This window comes from Macaca fascicularis, chromosome 14 (genome assembly GCF_037993035.2).
Source record: "Macaca fascicularis isolate 582-1 chromosome 14, T2T-MFA8v1.1".
In the NCBI taxonomy this organism is placed as follows: Eukaryota; Metazoa; Chordata; class Mammalia; order Primates; family Cercopithecidae; genus Macaca; species Macaca fascicularis.
The window spans coordinates 74,462,340-74,481,009 of NC_088388.1; the positions used below are offsets into that span (position 1 = coordinate 74,462,340).

Below are 18,670 nucleotides of genomic sequence, written 5' to 3' on the forward strand. Positions count from 1 at the left end.
AAACAAAAAACAACTAATTTCATGCCTATGAAAAAAATTCCAACATACATGACAATTAAATGATAGTACCCATAGCTGGGCGCGGTGGCTTCTGCCTGTAATCCCAGCACTTTGGGAGGCTGAGGTGGGTGGATCATGAGGTCAGGAGTTTGAGACCAGCCTGACCAACATGGTGAAACTCTGTCTCTACTAAAAATACAAAAGTTAGCTGGGCATGGTAGTGTGTGCCTGTAGTCCCAGCTACTCGGGAGGCTGAGACAGGAGAATTGCTTGAACCCAGGAAGTGGAGGTTGCAGGGAACAGAGCTCTCACTACTACACTCCAGCCTGGCTGACAGAGTAAGACTCCATCTCAAAATAAATAAATAATAGTACCCATCACAAAACTTCAATATGTGACATTTTGCCCATTTCTTTCAACAGATTCTAAATCTGTATTGTAGGGAAGCCGTTATGGTCTCTAACCCTGTTGACTCTTCATCCTTGATGTCTTTCCCAAGGTGACATTCCTTTCTAGTTTTCCTCTGACTCCTCTGCTTCTTTAGGACAGCCTCCACTTGGGGGCTCCTTCCTCTGCCTGTCCCCTGAATGTGGGTGTTTCCCAGCACTCTGTCCTGACCCCATCCGTCTCTCACTTTCTACACTCTTGCTAGGTAAACTCACCCTCTCTCATAGCCTTTTTACCTTCTGTGGGTTGGTGAGGCTCACATTTCAATGAGGTCTGCATCTCCGCCTTCAGCTCAGACCCCTTTCCCAGGCTCAGACCGCCATGTCCAGAAGTCTCCTGGACATCAAATTGAGTCCATCCTCCTGCCAAAACAAGCTATTTCCTGGATTCCCATTAATCCACACAACAATAAAGGTCTACTCATATTTATTAGATACTAATTTGTGTGTAAGAAAAAAAATGTAAGATTCTGGAACAAGCCAAAGAAATTACTGCTACATGAAAAAGATGGACACAAGTGTTGGTGAGGATGTGGAGAAATTGGAACCCTCCTACACTGTGGGTAGGAATGTAAAATAGTGGAGCCCTGGCCCACCCAGAACCAGAATCAATCCCGTAGAGGGTTTTCCCCCCTTCCCCACGCTTCAAGAGATGGGCTCTTGAGCACAGTAGAATGATCAGAGCTCACGGCAGCCTTCATCAAGCCTACAGGCATGCACCACCACACCCAGCAGAGGATGTTGAACTGATGGACCAAGGTGAAGAGCGAATGAAAGTGCAGGTGCTTTGATGGATGACGGATGGAGTGGCTTGCCTCCGGGAATGAAAGTGTGCAGAAAGGGCCAGGCGCCTGCGGGCTGCGTTGCAGGGCCTCTGAGGGATGATGGGCTCAGATGTGGAGGCTATAGGAATGCCTGGGCAAACTGGGCAGAAATACCACAACCTGGGCAGGCTTTGGGAGCCCCCAAGCCAAGCCCTAGGGAGAGGGAGAGGGAGCGGGGCTGCCTGCTCCTGCTGGCTTGGGCTCAGGAAAGCCATAGTGATTCTTCTCAGGATGGCCTGAGCCTCCTGGAATTGTGATAAGCCCCAAAGACAGGATAAGGCTCCAGGAAAATGACTAATACCAGATTTCCTGTCAACCCTGGCAACGAGAGGAGGGGGCTCCCAGTGTATTTAATGAGATTTACCAAAATAAAGACGCGGCATTTCTTACACCTGAGTGCCATGCTGTGATGCATAGACTGAATTACAAATTGTGAGATGTGTGAAGGAAGAGGGGGTAGCCATAGCGATAGTGAAAAGTGGGCAAATTTGCTATTTAGCAGGAAGACCAGGCAGGTCTTAGCGATAGATTGGAAGCAGAGGGTCAGAGACTGGTACTAAAAAGGATTTCCCGGCTTCTGGCTGAGAACTGGGTCAACCCGAGTACATTCCCACCCACTTCCTCTAGGCCATCCATCCACCCAGCGGCACAGACTCCCGAAAGTGTCGCTCCAGTCCGACCTGGCTCCTGTCCCTTGTCCACAAAGACCGTCTCCCCGCTCCCCCAATATGGCACAAGGTGCCCAGGCCGTGCGGGGCGTCGGCAGGTATCACTGGTGGGGTCCATTGTGTGAGGAGTAACATCGCGGCCATTGCCCAGACCAGCCACCGGGGGTTCCAGCGAGGCCTCAGCCCAGCTCCCGGAAAGGGTCTCCCAGCCAGGCCCTCTAGCGGCCCTAGGCGGGTAGGCGGAGCACAGATCCTGGGGCCTCTTTCGCCCACCCTCGCCAGGGCACTGTGCTTCTCACCGGCCAGATCCCGCGTCCCGAGATCTCGCGGGGCCAGGCTGCACGGGCGGCGGAACCCAGAGTCCGAGGCGGGGCCGGAGACGAGCCTGCAGGCTGGGGGCTGTGCGAGTGCGCGGGGCTAGGGGGCTGCTGTTTCCAAGCCGAGAGCCCAGGTGGCGGGGCTCTGTGGGCGGAGACGCCCTCCCGAGCCTGGGCATCTTCGGGGTGGGACTCTCGGGTAGGAGTTCCGCCGCCGGCCCATCCGGTTTCAGCAGGTCGCCTTTGCCCCTGGGCCGGGCGGGGAAACTCCCATTCCAGAGACCACCCCCAACTCCCAGCCCCTCGCGGCGTAGGGGCGCCTTTTCTGCGCTGCCGCGGGGCTGTCCTCTCCCCTCCCCGGGCTGCTGCAGTAGGGGCGCCGGAGCTCGCGGACTGCGGGGGTTGCGGTAGCCTCTGCTTTGTGAGGCCCTGCAGCGGGGAGGAGGAAGGAGAGGCGGGAGGAGGTGGGGACGGGGACGCCGCGGGAGACGGGGAGGTGCCTGCAGCAGGGAGGAGCTAGGCCTCGAGTGAATCCTGCTTGTAAGAAGGTCCAGGGGAGTCGGGTGCGCCCCCGCCCTCGCTGCCCCAGCCCAGGATGGGGACCCAGAGCCCCTCCCCCACTGGGCCTTCTTTCTCGGTAGTGGAGAGCTGGACTGGACTTAGCTGGGAATGCCTGCAGCTCAGAGGCGCTGCTCTAAGTCGGGACCGGCTTGCAAATGAAGATGTTGAGGGGCTGACTCTGGGCTTATAGCAGAAGCTGCCAGATCTAGCGGCCACCCCGCAGTCCTCATCTGCGCCGGCCCTCCCAGCTTTCGACCCGGCCTCACTGTCTCCTGATTGAATCACTCCGGGCACCACAGGCCCCTGGTTCCTCCTTACAGCTATGGGCCAGCCCCTCTTGGAACTGGACCCGCATCTCTTTCCATTCTGATACTCTCCGAGGAAGCGGTGTCCTTCATGTGGGACTTGTGACCATCCTCCTCCCAGCCCCGGGGCAGCTGACTCCCAGGCCCTGTTTCCAGACGTCTCTTCAGAGGTCAAGCCCTGGTAGCCAGTGGCCTGGACATCTGCCCCCGGGTGTCTCGGAGGCCCTCAGGGAAACCTTGTTTTGCTTCTCAGAGGTGGCACCACGTCCGCCTGGCCTGTGGAAACGTGTGTGTCATGGGACCTGGTGTGTGGGTCAGAGGAAGGAGTGGGAGGAGGAGGAGGGTGTCCACACGCAAAGTTTGTTTGTTTGTTTGTTTTTTGAGACTGAGTCTCTATTGCCCAGGCTGGAGTGCAGTGGCTAGATTTCGGCTCACTGCAATCTCTGCCTCCCAGGTTCAAGCGATTCTCGTGTCTTAGCCTCCCAAGTACCTGGGATTACAGGTGCCTGCCACTACATCCAGCTAATTTTTGTATATTTAGTAGAGAGGGGGTTTCACCATGTTGGACAGGCTGGTCTTGAACTCCTGACCTCAAATAATCCACCCGCCTCGGCCTCCTAAAGTGCTGGGATTACAGCTGTGAGCCATCGAGCCCGGCCTTCACACGGAGTCTCGCTCTGTCGCCCAGGTTGGAGTGCAGTGGCCGGATCTCAGCTCACTGCAAGCTCCGCCTCCCAGGTTTACGCCATTCTCCTGCCTCAGCCTCCCGAGTAGCTGGGACTACAGGCGCCCGCCACCTCGCCCGGCTAGTTTTTTGTATTTTTTAGTAGAGACGGGGTTTCACGGTGTTAGCCAGGATGGTCTCGATCTCCTGACCTCGTGATCCGCCCGTCTCGGCCTCCCAAAGTGCTGGGATTACAGGCTTGAGCCACCGCGCCCGGCCTCACACGCAATTCTTTAGCCTCAATGTGGCCTTGTCTTATCTTCAGGTCCTTGACTATTGGAGCTCATATGGCAGCAAGCTCTGAGGGCTACTTTTGTGTTGGGCCAAAAAAGCCAGCCTCACTGTGAAGAAACCTCTGTGTGTGTGTGTGTTTGTGTGTGTGTAGAGAAAACCCTAGTGCTGTTGGGAACGCGTGAGGAGGCAGGCTTGGGGCCAGTTGGATGGGGAAGGCTTGCTTAGAAAACTAGACGATTTCGGTGTCCTCCGTACTGTACTTACTCTGATGATTTTCCTGTAAGAACTGAGCTGAGCTCCTTTGAAAGGAGTAGCAGTATTCCTTGGGAGCCAGCTTTGGTGGGGGCAACTGGTGAAGCCTCCATCCTAGCTCCTTAGGGGCTCTGGACTTTGAAAGGGAGGCTGTAGTACAGCCTTGTGGCCCATGCCAGTGGCATCCCGGCAGGACCCATCTCTGACTGAGGCTGAGCCCCAGGCCCGCTGGCAGCTCCCAGCCTTCCTCCCCACAGCCTGGCTGTGGCTGTTCTCGGCCTGCCAGCACCACACTTACAGCCTACAGGACTCGACCCCACTCCCTCCCTGATTTCCTGGAATTCAGAAAATGGATCACCCCTGCCTCGTCCTAGTTTTCCACCCCAGAGACCTGCCATACCCTTGGTCAAGTCCTCATGCAAACCAGATTCCTTTTATTCAGGGACTTCCAGAGGGAGCGTTACCCAGTTCTCAGCCACACCCATGCCGCCCTGTCTACCCTGTCTGGACTGCCTAGACTCCATCAGAACTCCATAGCCACTTTCTCTGGAAAGCCTTCCTGGCCGCCCTCGCCAGGTGTTCTCCCTTCACTGGCCTCTTAAAGCCAGGCCTTGACTTGTCCTAGGGCCTCATCCCATACCATGTTTTATTGTCATAATATTCTTTCCCATAGTGACCCCAGTGCTCAGCACAGTCTGGCACAAAGTGCATGCTAAGGACAAGCTTGCTGCATGGAGAAATGAATGGGGACTTCAGATACACACACACACACACACACACACACACTTTTTTTTTTTTTGAGACAGAATCTCGCTCTGTTGCCCAGGCTAGAGTGTAGTGGCACAATCTCGGCTCACTGCAACCTCTGCCTCCCAGGTTCAAGTGATTCTCCTGCCTCAGCCTCCTGAGTAGCTGGGATTACAGGGGCCCGCCACTACACCTGGCTAATTTTTCTATTTTTAGTAGAGACAGGGTTTTACCATGTTGGCCAGGCTAGTCTCGAACTCCTGACCTCAGATGATCCACCCAACTTGGCCTCCCGAAATGCTGGGATTATAGGCATGAGCCACTGTTCCTGGCTCTAGGTATATTTTTTAGAAGCTCTCGGTTGAGCTGTCATGAATATTGAATGAGGATTAACAGGTGTTAGGTTCTACCGTGTCCTGAAACTTATGATCAGAGGCCCGGTTTCCTCAAGAAGTTTGACTCCTGGATGAGCTTTAAGGCTGAGCTCTTGGCAAACAACTGTCATCCAGAATTCCTGTGTGCCAGGTGGGTCCTTGCTCCTGTTTCATCTGCAGGCTTCAACTCAGCCACCCAGGGCTCAGCCTGCTGGGATTTGGCACCACTTATGAGGCTGTCATGGCATCTGACCCTTGCCTTATTCTGCCCACCTCTGTGATGGGGTCCTGTTTCAACCTAGCATCGCCTGCCCACTCCCGTCTCATGCTGACAACTCACAGGAACTGGTGCTTCTCAGTCCCCTCTGGTTCAGATGGGTGAATGCAGAGCCTGACAGGCTCACCTATACACACATATGCACCCCTGCCCAACAGAGACAGACAGAAACTGCTGAGTCAGAGGGACCATTTTTATTAGATTCCAGCAAGGCTACTGTACATGTTTCATGCAGATTAAATATGTGTCTTCAGTGCCCCTGGGAGGGGAGCACTCTCACTGTCAGCTCCTTCATTGGTGTGTCAAGCGGTGAGTGTCAAGGGGAGCTCTCAATGTATTCCGTATGGGGGGCAGTTGGGATCATGACTCGGGGTAGAGGTGAGACAGTAGGTAGCTGAGGGTCCCTGGGACCTTGAGTCTTCAGAGGTTCAGGGACTGCAGGACCTTGGTCCTTTGCTGGTGCTGGCACCAGAGAATCTTGATCCTTCAGAGGCACTGGGATTATAGGAACTTTATTCTTCAGAGGTTCAGGGACTATAGGACTTTGATTCTTTGGAGGCTGCAGGACCATGGGGCCTTGATCCTTCACTAGTACTGGGAGAATGGGGTCTTGATTCTTCACAGACTCAGGGGCTACAGGACCTTGATTCTTTACAGGTGCCACAACTGCAGAATCGTGAACCTTTGGATGCTCTGGGACTACAACATCTTGATCCTTAACTGGGCCTGAGATCACTAAACCTTGATTCTTTACAGGCTCAGAGACCATGGAACCTTGATTCTTTATGGGTGCTGTGGCCATGGCACTTTCATCCTTCGGATGCTCTGGGACCATGGGACCTTGATCCTTGACAGGTGCTGAGACCATGGGACCTTGATCCTTGACAGGTGCTGGGACCATGGGACCTTGATCCTTGACAGGTGCTGAGACCATGGGACCTTCATCCTTGACAGGTGCTGGGACCATAGGAACTTGATTCTTCACAGGCTCAGGAATCCTAGGACCTTGATCCTTTGGAGACTCTGGTACCACAGAACCTTGATCCTTAGCTCTTGCTGGAATCATAGGACTTTCATTCTTTGGAGGAACTGGGACCGAGGGACCTTGGTCCTTGACTGGTGCTGAGGTAACAGGGCTTTCATTCTTTAAAGGCTCAGGGACCACGTGATCTTTATCCTTGACTGGTAACAGGATCATGGGACCTAGATCCTTTGGAGGCCCTGGGACCACAGAACCTTGCTTCTTCAGAGGCTCTTGGACCATAGGACCTTGACCTTTCAGAAGGCCTGGGACCACAGAACCTTGATCCTTGTCTGGCTCTGTGGCTACAGGACCTCGATTCTTACTTGAATCACTGATGGGCTGAGCCAGGCTCCTGCAAAGGAGAGAGAGGTGATCACTGTGAGAGTAGAGCTCAGGCAGGGACAGGGCAGAGTACAGATTGCCTAATAAGTCTTGGCCTAGTGGAGCCTGGGCCAGGCAGCTCTTGCTGGAGAGCCAGGAGAATCTGATTTCTGTGTTCTCAGTACAGAATGTGGGTGGGGGTGAGAGAGGGGGGTGAGGGGAAGGCTCAGGGATCAGTCATTCAATGTGCTTGCCAATTGATTATAACCTGCACGTGGCACAGGGGGTAGCACCCTGGTGACAATGGCAGTACTATAGCTGGACTCGGAGTCATCCAGTAGGCATCCCAGCAGCCCGTCCACCCCACACTCCATCCAGATTCCTACTTTTTCTTCTGGGATTATTGGGCCCATCCTGGGAGCCCCATCTTAGCTGCCCACCAGATGCCCCCACAGGCCAGGGTGCTCTTTCCTTGTTCTCAGGGCCTTCCAAGTTCTTTTCCCTCCCTGACTCCCTGCCCCCTTGTTAACCACTGGCTGCAGGAAGGGGCAAGGGGTCCATGGCATACTAGGAAAGGAAGCAGTGGGAGTGGGAATGCCTCTCTCCCCCTCTCCTGCAAGGGGAAAAGTATTTTATCACTGACATTGTATAGAATGAGCAGCATATGGTGATAATAAAAAGCAGGACAGCTTAGTTTTTTTGTTATTTGTTTTTGTAGAGAGGGGGTCTCACTATGTCACCTAGGCTGTTCTCTAGCTCCTGACCTCAAATGATCCTCCCACCTCAGCCTCCTGAATAGCTGGACTACAGGCAGCTTTTAGCTTTATTGCTTTAAATTCTCCATAGACAGTGCACCCTGTGATTGCCTGCACCATTCCCACTACCCCCAACCTTTGGTAGGTGACTCACTGGGACTCCGCATTCAGGTAGGGATGAGGCCCTGATCCCCTCACTCCATTCCCATTTCTGACTCTCTCTGCTCTCCTGAGACCCTTGCCTTCACCAACTCCAAGGCTCCTGGGCTTATTTCCCTGCAGCCAAAAGTCCCAGTCTTTCATCAGGATCCTCAGGCACTGTTCCCTCTGCCTCACTGTGGCCATCTGCCTCATCCTCTGGCCCACCCACACTGTGGAGAGCGTGTGACAACACTAACTCTCAAAGACAACGGTTGCCACACTTAGACCTGGCCAGCCTGGAGCCCTCTGGTTTAGAGTGCACACTCCTTCCTTGCAGGCCACGTTGGAAGTTGCCACTCGAGAGTGGCATTGCTCAGCAAGCATCTCAGGCCCTTGCACGCCTACAACACATCCAGCTTTCCAAATGACTCCCTTTTATAGCTCATTTCAGCAACAGAGCAGCCCTGTGAAGCACACAGGAAGGATTTTTCTTTACCCTTACTTGTCTGAAGAAGAAAATGAGGTCGTGAGAAGACAAGTGATGGGGAAAGTGGGGGGACCCCCATGGACTAGCACCTGGGTCCTTCCACTCCTGGAGCCTGTGCTCTTTCCCTTAGCGCGCCTGGCACATAGTAGGTGCTCAATGCAAGGTAGCTATTACTATTACCCTATTTATTGGGTATAATGATATTTACTCAGAAATCTATAATGATTAGAGGTCAGTACCTAGAGCACCTTGTACTATAGTATTATTAGGTAGTATTATGGTTGTTTTTCTATTTACTTGGAAGTAAAATTATGTGTATTTGGACTACTTTTATTCTTCTGTGTTGTCCTGATGCAGAAGCTTTTTACTGTATTTAGCATCCTGAGTCACCCAGGGACTGGTATTTCTCAGCAGAGTCCACGCGGCACAGGCAACCTCTCCATCCAGTTCCCCTTGCTGTCCCTGAGCATCACAGTGGAAGGGGCCAGGGCGGCTCTCTGGCTCAGTACGACATGGAACACAGTTGCTCTGGCCAGATGGACACAGCTGGCTGCTATCAGTAGGACCTTAGTGTTTGAGAAGAGAGCCAGGCAAGGCCGTGAGAAGCATGTGGAATCCAAAAGTAGCATTAAAATACCTCCAGTCACTGGTGGCTGGTCAGAGAGGAAAAAAAAACCGAATTCAGAATAGAGCCAAGCAGGAAATTGATTAGGGGTATTCTCTTAGATTGTGAAGCGACCTGGGTGGTGTCCTCCCAACAGGGTGAGGAAACTGAGAAGGGACAAAAGAAAAAAAGGGAGCTTAACTCCATCTCAGGGGCTTGGGCTGCAGAACCTATCCCAAGGGTAGGCCATGGGCCTGGAGTCTCCTACTGGCATGGAGGTCACAAAGAAGGCCAGCCCTGCAGCCTGGGCCAGGAAGTACGTTTCCCTGGATATTTACAGCATTGGCTCCTGAGCCATGTACCAAATTTCTGTTTAATGGGCTCTTCTGTTTAATGAGCCAACTGTGAGCTAACCTCAACTTTGCATGGATACATAACCCCATATTGCTTAGGTTAGAAAACTTTTTTCTTTAGTAGGTATCTTTAATCATGGGAAGGTTATAATTAAGATTAAAAATGATGAATTAAATCAAGTCCCCAATATTACTTTTTTTGCATTAAGTTTTTAAAAAACCCTGTAATCCCAGCACTTTGGGAGGCCGAGGCGGGCGATCACTTGAGGTCAGGAGTTCGAGATCAGCCTGGGTAACATGGTGAAACCCCATCTCTACATTTTTTGTATTTTGTAAAAATACAAAAATTAGCTGGGTGTGGTGGCGGGTGCCTGTAGTCCCAGCTACTCAGGAGGTTGAGGTGGGAGAATCGTTTGAGCCCAGGAGGTGGAGGTGGAAGTGAGGTGAGATTATACCACTGCACTCTAACCTGGGTGACACAGTAAGACACCGGCTCCAGGAAAAAAAAAAAAAAAAAAAAGAAGAAAGTTTAGGAAAAATATGCATAGATTTACTTCAAAGGTATTTGTAATGTTTAAGATAATTTAGTATATTAGAATGTCTAACAGATTAGTTTTGTAATCCCAATATAAAATGTTTAATGGAATAATTAAATTAGATGTATAATTTAAAGCTGAAAGATATGACAGTTTTACACATTTTTAAACAATGATGGAACTTTTATGACAAGCCAATGGTCACCATATTTTTATCTTAATTTATTTAAAATTATTTATAATTTAATTTATATTTAGGGCAATTGAAGTAAACTATAACATCCTCCTTAAAAGAGATTGTTACATTTTACTAAGTTTTTGATTTTTGTTACTTTTTATTAAGCATTTATTTTTAAAATCCAAGCTGCCTGGGCAGTTTTTCTATGCATGAAACTGCACTCAAGGGCGCCATGAAATCCTCACTGACACTGACTGGTCCTCATGTGGTTCCAGTTGCCTGCCAGACTCCCATCTGTACAGTGCCTCACCTCCTCCAGTGAGGCTGGTATGAATGAGGCAAAGCCATCCCCTCAGGGTGGAAGCTGGTTCATGGCTTGGGGAGCAGAAGCAGGCTGCATTCAGCCCACTCAGGCCACAGGCCAGCTGTCCTTGGGCATGGCCCAACCTGCACAACCAAATCTTGTGCCCTTGGTCAGCAGCACATATTCTCAAGATAGCATATGCCACAGGTGCCTTCTCCCAGCCTGTGCACCCTGAAAGCACTAACCTCTCAGAAAGTACAACGACCTGCTGGGCTGACCTTGGCTTCTGTGCTGCTTATTGCCTGAAAGGTCTTGGGCAATTGCTTAACCACAATAGACCTCAGTTTCCTCACCTGTCAAGTGGGGATAATGATATAAATGTCAGGGATTACTACAACAGAAGACTTTGCTAGGTGGGCATCTGGAATAATAATTCTTGATATTTTTGGAGTGCTTGGATAGTGCACAAATCAGTCCACTTCTGTAATAACTGTGATAGCAGTTTACTAAAATGCTCATGCGTCTGTTACCTTATGTCATTCAACCCTCACAGCAGTCCTGGGGGAACCCCACTTTCCCTGCATCATCCTCTCATGCTGTTTTGCACACTGCCAGCAAGGGCTGTGTCTTTGTTTCTGCTTCACCCACTTTTCTTTGTCAGGGCCCTGCCTGTCCTTGAAGGCTCGGCTCAGCTCCCACCTCCTCCCAGGTCTTCCTGCCTGTGTCTCTCCAGATTAGTTTCATTTGCATCCCTGCTGCAGCACCATCTCACAGTCTCTCCCTCTACTTTCTCACATATCCCCACTGCAGGCCAGGCTCCCTTGCTAGACAGTGAGCTCCCTGAAGGCAGGGGCCAACCTCCTTGCCTGCAGCCCCAATGCTCAGCACAGTATCTCAGCACATTAAACAATGATGGAACTTTTATGACAAGCCAATGGTCACCATATTTTTATCTTAATTTATTTAAAATTATTTATAATTTAATTTATATTTAGGGCAATTGAAGTAAACTATAACATCCTCCTTAAAAGAGATTGTTACATTTTACTAAGTTTTTGATTTTTACTAAGTTTTTGATTTTTACTAAGTTTTTGATTTTACTAAGTTTTTGAAACAAAGAAGGCAAAATGTAAAGTTTTAAAAGTTATTGTTGCTGAAAGCTGGTTCATCCCCTATTCCCTAGCCCCTGCCAGAAACTCAGATTCATCCTTGATACCTCCCTCTCCCTCAAAACCCTCACCCCATCCATTAGTTCCCATTGATTTCAGCTCCTAACATTTATCTCTTGAATATTCCCGCTTCTTTCCCTCCTTCCCTTCCCCTACTACCTGCTATGCCATCATCTCCCTGGACCACTGTCACAGCCTCCTAACTGCTGTCCCCTGTTCCATCTATTCTTGCTCTCCTCCAATCCATTCTTCATACAGAAATCAGAATGATCTTTTAAGACAGCAAACCCTATCTTGTCCCTTCCTTGCTCACAACCCTTCAATACCTCCTCCTTGTACCAAGAATAAAGAAGAAAATCTGTTACACAGCCCCACCTAGCTGGCCAATCTACCTGCTTCCTTACCCTTCACCCCTCTCCTTCCTGCCTTTCCTGGTTCTCTGTGCCCAGCATTCTGTTCCTTCAACAAGCCCTGCTCCTTCCCATTTTACAGCTCTTGCACATGCAGTTGTCTCCTCCTGGAATATTCTCTTGTTCCCTCTTCACCTGGCTAGTGTCTACTCAGCTGTCCTCTCTCAGCTCACTGAAGCACTGCCCTGGGAAGCCTTCCCTGACCCCACAGTCGTGGCCAGCCCCCTGCTACAGGCTCTCCTAGTCCCTGGCACTTGTTTTCCTCTCTTATCTCAGTGAATTCCTTGTATTCTTTTGGATTAATATTTCTCCCACTAGACTGAAGTGTCCAGAGGGCGGGGACCATGTCAGTTTTGCACATCATTGTATCCTCTGTACCTTAAATGAACAGTACCGGAGCCCAGGTGGGTTCTGACTTAACACTTGAGTGAATGAATAAAGAGACTGTTCTGTGCCAGGCTCTGTCCTATTTGCAAAACTAATGTTCCAAGGTTATATGAGACATCTTGTCTTAGACACTTCATTGTCTGCCCTTCTTCCTGTTTCCATGGAGACAGGCAATGCCTCCTGAGTGCACACACACTGACATTGGATCCACACTTTCCAGAGTCTAGAAGCAGGATTACTGAGCCCTGCCCTCCACTGGATGGAGAAAGGACTTCACTCCCTCCCACTGATTCCTGCCCTTGCACACAATTCCAGTCCTATAGTCCATCCACGTGGTTTTTTCTTCCCAGATTGTCTCCTGTTGCACCATCAAAGCAGCCAACAGCTGCGGCAATGCTCCCGGCATAGGGCTCCATTCAGAAAGGAGGGAGCCTATGGACTCTGTCCTTGAATCCCCTGCCTTCCCGGGGAAGTGTGGGAGTGTGGGGCATTGTGGAAAAGCCTTGAGGAAGAAAGAAACTGAGCAATAACTATGGGCCAGGCTTGGTGTCAGACGTTTTAACATATATTATTTCTCATGATGTAAAAAGCAACCTGCTAAAGAGACAGTGCATTGACTGGGCTTGAGGCCAGAAGACCTGGGTTTGAATGTGAATTCAACCCCTTCCTAGCCATAGGATGGCATCAGGGGCACACATCTCCAGGCCTCAGTTTCCTAATCTATAAAAGGAGGATTAGCAGGTCCACCTTCTAGGGAGGATTATGTGAATGCTCATGACATGGCCCCTGGAATACAGGTGATGTTTAGCAAATGTCAATTCCAAAGGGCGACTTGGCGATCTGGTCCAATTGTGTTGCTCCACAGATGGAAACTTGGCCCAGAATGGGCAAGTGACTCTCCAGGTCCAGGACTAAAACATGGGCCTCTCAACATCTCGGCGGCAGGTGGAAGAGATGGAGCAAACTCACTTGGAGAAAAGATGGGCAGGAGGGGAACAGCGAGGCCCAGGCCAACGGCACCCCAGGGCCCCTGGCAGGACATGGACAGAGACAGGGTGATTCCAGGGCTCTGTTCCCTTGCTGCCTGCCTCCATGGGCCCCATACACGTGCTCATAATTCTTAGACACAAACAAAGCTCCTAACACGTGATGGAAACACAGCCTCCAAGGGGGATTGCCACGGAAACTATCTTTGAAAGGCTCATTTTTCTTATGAAGAATCTGCAGGAGACAGGAGTTCTCAAAACAACTCTCGCTCCGCCTCTCTCCTCAACAGGACTCTGTGGGAGCTCCTCTTTTAGTAATTATCCTGTTGCTTGGTAATTATTTGCCTCTCCTGCTAGCCCGTGGGACTGTGTTTTCTTCGTCTTTGCGTCACGAGTATCTAGCACAGGGTCTGGCTCATTGTAGTACCTGGCAGATATTTGTGGGAAAAACACATGGCTGGTGTAGCATCTTCTCTTTATTCACTTTTAATTTTTTCTCTTTTATCCATTCACTGAACAAATCTACTGAGACCCTGCTCTGTGTCAGGCCCTCACTGGGGACACAGAAGTGAATGAGAGCCAACCCCTGACTTGGGGGAAGGAGCTCCTAGAGTGAGGCAGGAGACAGACCTGTCAACACACACCACAAACATGACACCACCACCCGGGTACAGGCACCACCTCCAAGCTGGGCCCTAAACTTTATCAGCCTGTATCTCGTCAAACCAGAGAGGCTCAAAGGTCTTATTAGGGGCCAAGCTGTCACTCTGTTGGAGAAGTCTTCCCTCTCTATTCCATAAAAGCACAACTCCACAAGCCAAATCAAAGGTGCCCAGGGCTGGAAGGACAGACTGCTGGGCCACGGGTCTCCTGAGCCACTGCTGCAGTCTCCCTGGCAGGTGGCTGCCCAGTTGCTGCTCGCACTGCCTGGGGGGCGCTGCACATGCCTGGTGAGGCAGCCTCCTCCTTAGTGGCCACTGGTTAGACCTGAGCAGAAGTCTGCATTACAGTCAGCTCCACTCCTTCCTATCTCTGCACTGATCCCTGTTTTGCACTCTGGAGCCACCCTTTTAATGAATGCCCTGCTGGCTGCCCCAGGACAGCCTTTCAGGTATTTGAATGGGGCAGCAATTGGGTCTGTATCCCTGGCTTCTCCAAGTAACATATGCCCCACAACAGTTCAGACTTGGTTCTCACAGCCCTCACATCTCAACTGCCCTCCTTACAACGTGTCTCAGTTGGCTCTGTCCCTTGGAAAGTGCAACTCCAGAACTGAAAGCCATATTGTAGGTGTGGTCTCCACACAGGCCACACCTCCTCTGCCCTGGAGTCTACACTTCCAATGATCAGCCCAAGCAGCTCCAGCTTTATCAGTGCAGGCTGCCCAAACACCATCCCTCGCCGTCCAAACCCCTCCTCCATGACTGAGGAATCAGTTCCAGGTTCTTCTCTTTATTCACTTCTCTTTATTCACTCTGTCCAAGGGACAGAGCCAACTGAGACATGTTATAAGGAGGGCAGTTGAGATGTGAGGGCTCTGAGAACCAAGTCTTTATTCACCCCTACCCCCACCCCCACCTCGGCAGCAGCCCCTGTCAGATCAGCTTCATTAGTTTTGTATCTGCCTCTCTAGACTGGGCATTTTCAGGCCAGGGACCATGCCTGCTTCATCTCTCTTTCCCTCTCTCCCTCCCCTCCTCTCCTCTCTCTTCCCTGCCTCTTGCCTCCTTCCGACTTCCACAAACATTTACTAAATGCCTACTGTGTACCAGGCCATAGGGATCACTAGCATAGAGCTGGCACATAGTAGGAGGCCTGCCTTCTCAATGAGGAGTTTTAAAATAGCTCATGCAAAATCAAATTCTAACAACCGCATTTACATAACATAAAAATGTTTTCCTATTTTTAACTCAGCACCTTTTTTGTCCCTCCAAATGATAACATCTCTTTAAGGTTTCTGAGATAACTTTACATACAAGGCATTTGAATCTCACAACAATGGTGTCAGCCAGGCAGACAGAAAGTCCTCACCTCGCCTTCCAGAAGCGAAAACGTGGTGCAGAAAGCGGAAGTAAGTTGCCCAAAGTCACGTAGTGAGTTCGGGCAAAGTCAGGACCTTAATGGAGGAGCTCTTTCCCCTCTATAATATCCCTCCTGGTGGGATATACAGATACAGAGATTCCAAATTTGTCTGCAGATGTCTGGACTGGGTTCGGCTTGAGATGACTCTGACTGGCTCTGGCTGGAGCCAATGACTTCTGCAGGTCCCAGCTCAGAGCTCCCAACTGCATCTCCTTAGAGAGTTGCCCCTCTGGGCCCAGGCCCCCAACAACCTGGCTGGCTACTCCCACTGCACAGCGCCCCCTACCCGCCATGTTTACTTCCTAGCATTCAGCCAACCCTGAAAAAGAAGACCTTAGCCCCAGAAAGCAGAGGCGTCCTGCCTAAGAGTGCCCATCCACATTCACACCTGGAAGCCCTACTTGTGCAGCTGCCAATCAGTCTACCAGCCCAGGGTCACACTGAGTCCGCCAGATGTGGCTCATCACACGGAAACACCGGCTAGGACCACAGTTAGGAGAAATGCTGCCTCCACAAGACTTAATTCTGGGTCAGGGGTGGAAGGAGAGAACTGTGTAGATCAACAGCATCTGTGACCTTCTTGTGACTCATTTTCCATAGACTAGAGGATGGAGAGTCATCGAATGTTTCAGAGCAAGCGAGGGACAGAGGAGGAGGCTGCTGTTTCAGGGGGATGCACATCTTTACGATGGGAATCCTACAGATAGTCCCAAGTCCTGGACAAGGAATTGGTTTTAGGGTCACCCAAACCTAGGTTCACATCCTGGCTCACCACTTACAAGTTGTGTGACTTTGTTCCTTAATCATCGAGGTCTGATTTCTTTATCTGTAAATGGGAGTGACACCTGCAGACTCTAACCTTACTGTGAGGATTTAATGAGAGGAAGTGTGTAAAGGCCAAGTAAGGGTTCATTCCCTCTCCCTAGGCTGTGGCAACTCTGCATTTTACAAAAGTTGAATCAAGATCTGGGGTGAGTTCCTAGTTGAGGTCTTTCCCTGCCACTCCGGCTTCCCTCCAGGCAGACATGGTCTTCTGAAATTCAGGGAAATGGCTGCACTAGGTGGGTAGGTGGCTAGGTGGTTATGTTTTCTTTGTGGTTATTTACCTATTTATTTTTGCCATTGTTAAATACCTTTTCTAGATTTGGCCTGCTAACCAGAACTAAATAAATTTCCAATTGTATGAGAAATATTTTTAAAAGCATTCTCGATTGTTTTAGCACCAAGAAGGCAAAGTCAAAGGCACAGTAGATTGTCCCAGTGGGCTGCCAGGAATCTAATAATTCTGCTAATGACCCTTTTTAAAATGTAAAGTGTTGGACTAAGGCAGCGCTCAATTCTTGTCTAACACTATGCTCCTGGGAACTTGCAAATCAATCATTGTCTTCCCCCAACCCCCATCTAAAGCAAAGGATTGGATCTTGAGCAATTAATCAAAATTGGTTTCCTGTGTCCAGAGGGGATCACTCCAAATGAACGTGGAATTGCAGAAATGGATCTGCACCAGGTGATTTATAGGGTGTGCTTAGAGAGCAGGGGCCAGATGAAGGGCTGGGGGACAGGAAGAGGCAGCAAGAGCCAACACTAGATGGCCTTAATCTCAGGCCATTGTGTGGCAGGAGTGGATTCACCTTGTGTAGCTCCAGCTGCCATACTGCTGGGGACCAGGGCAGTAATTAACTGGGAAGCTGTGGTCAGCAAAACTACCCATAACATGAGCTATTGGCAAGGGCGTTGCACATTCCAGTTTGCAGAGGACTTTTGCATGCCTCCCCACAGGGCCCTCACTGCAGGCCTGGGAATCAGGTATCCCTTGCTATCAGAGCTCTGGCCACCTGCTATCCTGAACTCTGGAAACAAACAAATTGAAATAACATGTTATCCCTTGCTGGCCAAATTTTTACTTCCTGAATTTGGGAACCAAATATATTCAGAGAGTGATTGATATTTGTATTATTGCTATCTATTGGAGGCTTAAAGAAATTAAGAGACTCAGTTAAGGTCACATAGCTAGTAAATAGTAGAACTTGGATTTAGAACCAGGCCTATTGGTTGTAATCCTTGCTTGGAATTAGACATGCCTATGAAATGTGTGGTGATGGGGAGGGTCCTGTCACCCTAGAGTTAGGAGCCCTGAACTGAGCAGGGAGTGGGATTGGCCAACCTCTTAGATTACCCTGTAACCAAGGGCCCATGATTTTATGCAATCAAGACTGTTTAGAAAAAGTGGCTATCTAAAGTACAGAGGTATGCAGGCCTGAACAAAGGCCAGCCAGTATAAAACCAGCCATTGACTGCTCTTTGCTCCACAGTTGCCGTGACCTCTCACAAAACTGCCCCTTTCATGGGAGCAGAGACAGTTATTAGTCAGAGAAGAGCCTTGTGGAGGCACCATGGTGAATGTGGAGGCAGATAGTGAATCTTATCATTCATTCACTCACTCATTTTTCATTCAACGAGCACTTTAGAAGACACTCTCTATGGTAGGCTTTGGGCCAGGAGCTAGGGCTACAAAGGTGAACAGAGAGACCTGGCCCTTGCCCTGGAGGAGCACGGTCTAATGGGGGGACATACACATGAGCGGATGACACAGTACATGTGGCAAGTTCCATCATGAAGACACACAGGGAGCAGCTTACCCAGCTTGGGAGGTGCGGGAAACGCTTCCTGGAGCTGTCCCCTGAGCGGAGTCTTGAAGGATGAGTTAGCCAGGTGGAGAAGCAGGAGAAGGGCATTCCGGGCAGGTGGACAGCGAGGGAAAGGCATGGAGGTGAGAAGCAGCATGGTGCACCGAGGGAACAAGAAGCTTCTGCGCCACGAGGAGCCCACGGATGGTTTAAAGCACGGGGTGACATGGTCAGATTTGCATAAAGATCCCTCTAGCAGCTTAAACCAGTAGCAAGCAGTGGCAGTAACTTTTAAATCTCAGCATCTGGAGCTCTCTTGGCCCCAGGTAAGAGTTCTGGGACCATCTGTTGAGATCACTATATACAATGCCAGGTTAACAAGTAATCGAGACCCATTACATGAGGACAAGGGACAGAAATTTAAGTTCAATTCCACTGACTGAAATAAAATGCTCAAAATGGCAGTCTCAGATCCAATACCCACATACTGCAGATAATAATGGATACCAGTTTTATCTTGGTACCTCCAGGACCGAGTATATTTCTTATGAATGAAGAATCTGCTGGACCATTCTGC

The 18,670-nt window shown here is 50.2% G+C and overlaps 1 protein-coding gene across 5 annotated transcripts in view; it reads right to left on the minus strand.

The window, feature by feature from the left end:
• Positions 1–5,908: 5,908 nt before the first annotated feature.
• Positions 5,909–18,670, minus strand: part of MAP6 (microtubule associated protein 6) — an 81,527-nt gene continuing 68,765 nt past the window's right edge. For 2 of the 5 annotated variants that reach the window (XM_074014788.1, XM_074014787.1), the window contains 2 exons: positions 18,106–18,157; positions 5,909–7,105 (listed from right to left, as the gene is read on the minus strand). In XM_074014788.1, coding sequence (XP_073870889.1) covers positions 6,046–7,105; positions 18,106–18,157 — 1,112 coding nt within the window. In that variant the 3' untranslated portion in view covers positions 5,909–6,045. The remainder of the gene's footprint in view (positions 7,106–18,105; positions 18,158–18,670) is intronic. The other 3 variants (XM_045371279.2, XM_065528734.1, XM_005579116.4) reach the window with 3 other exon arrangements.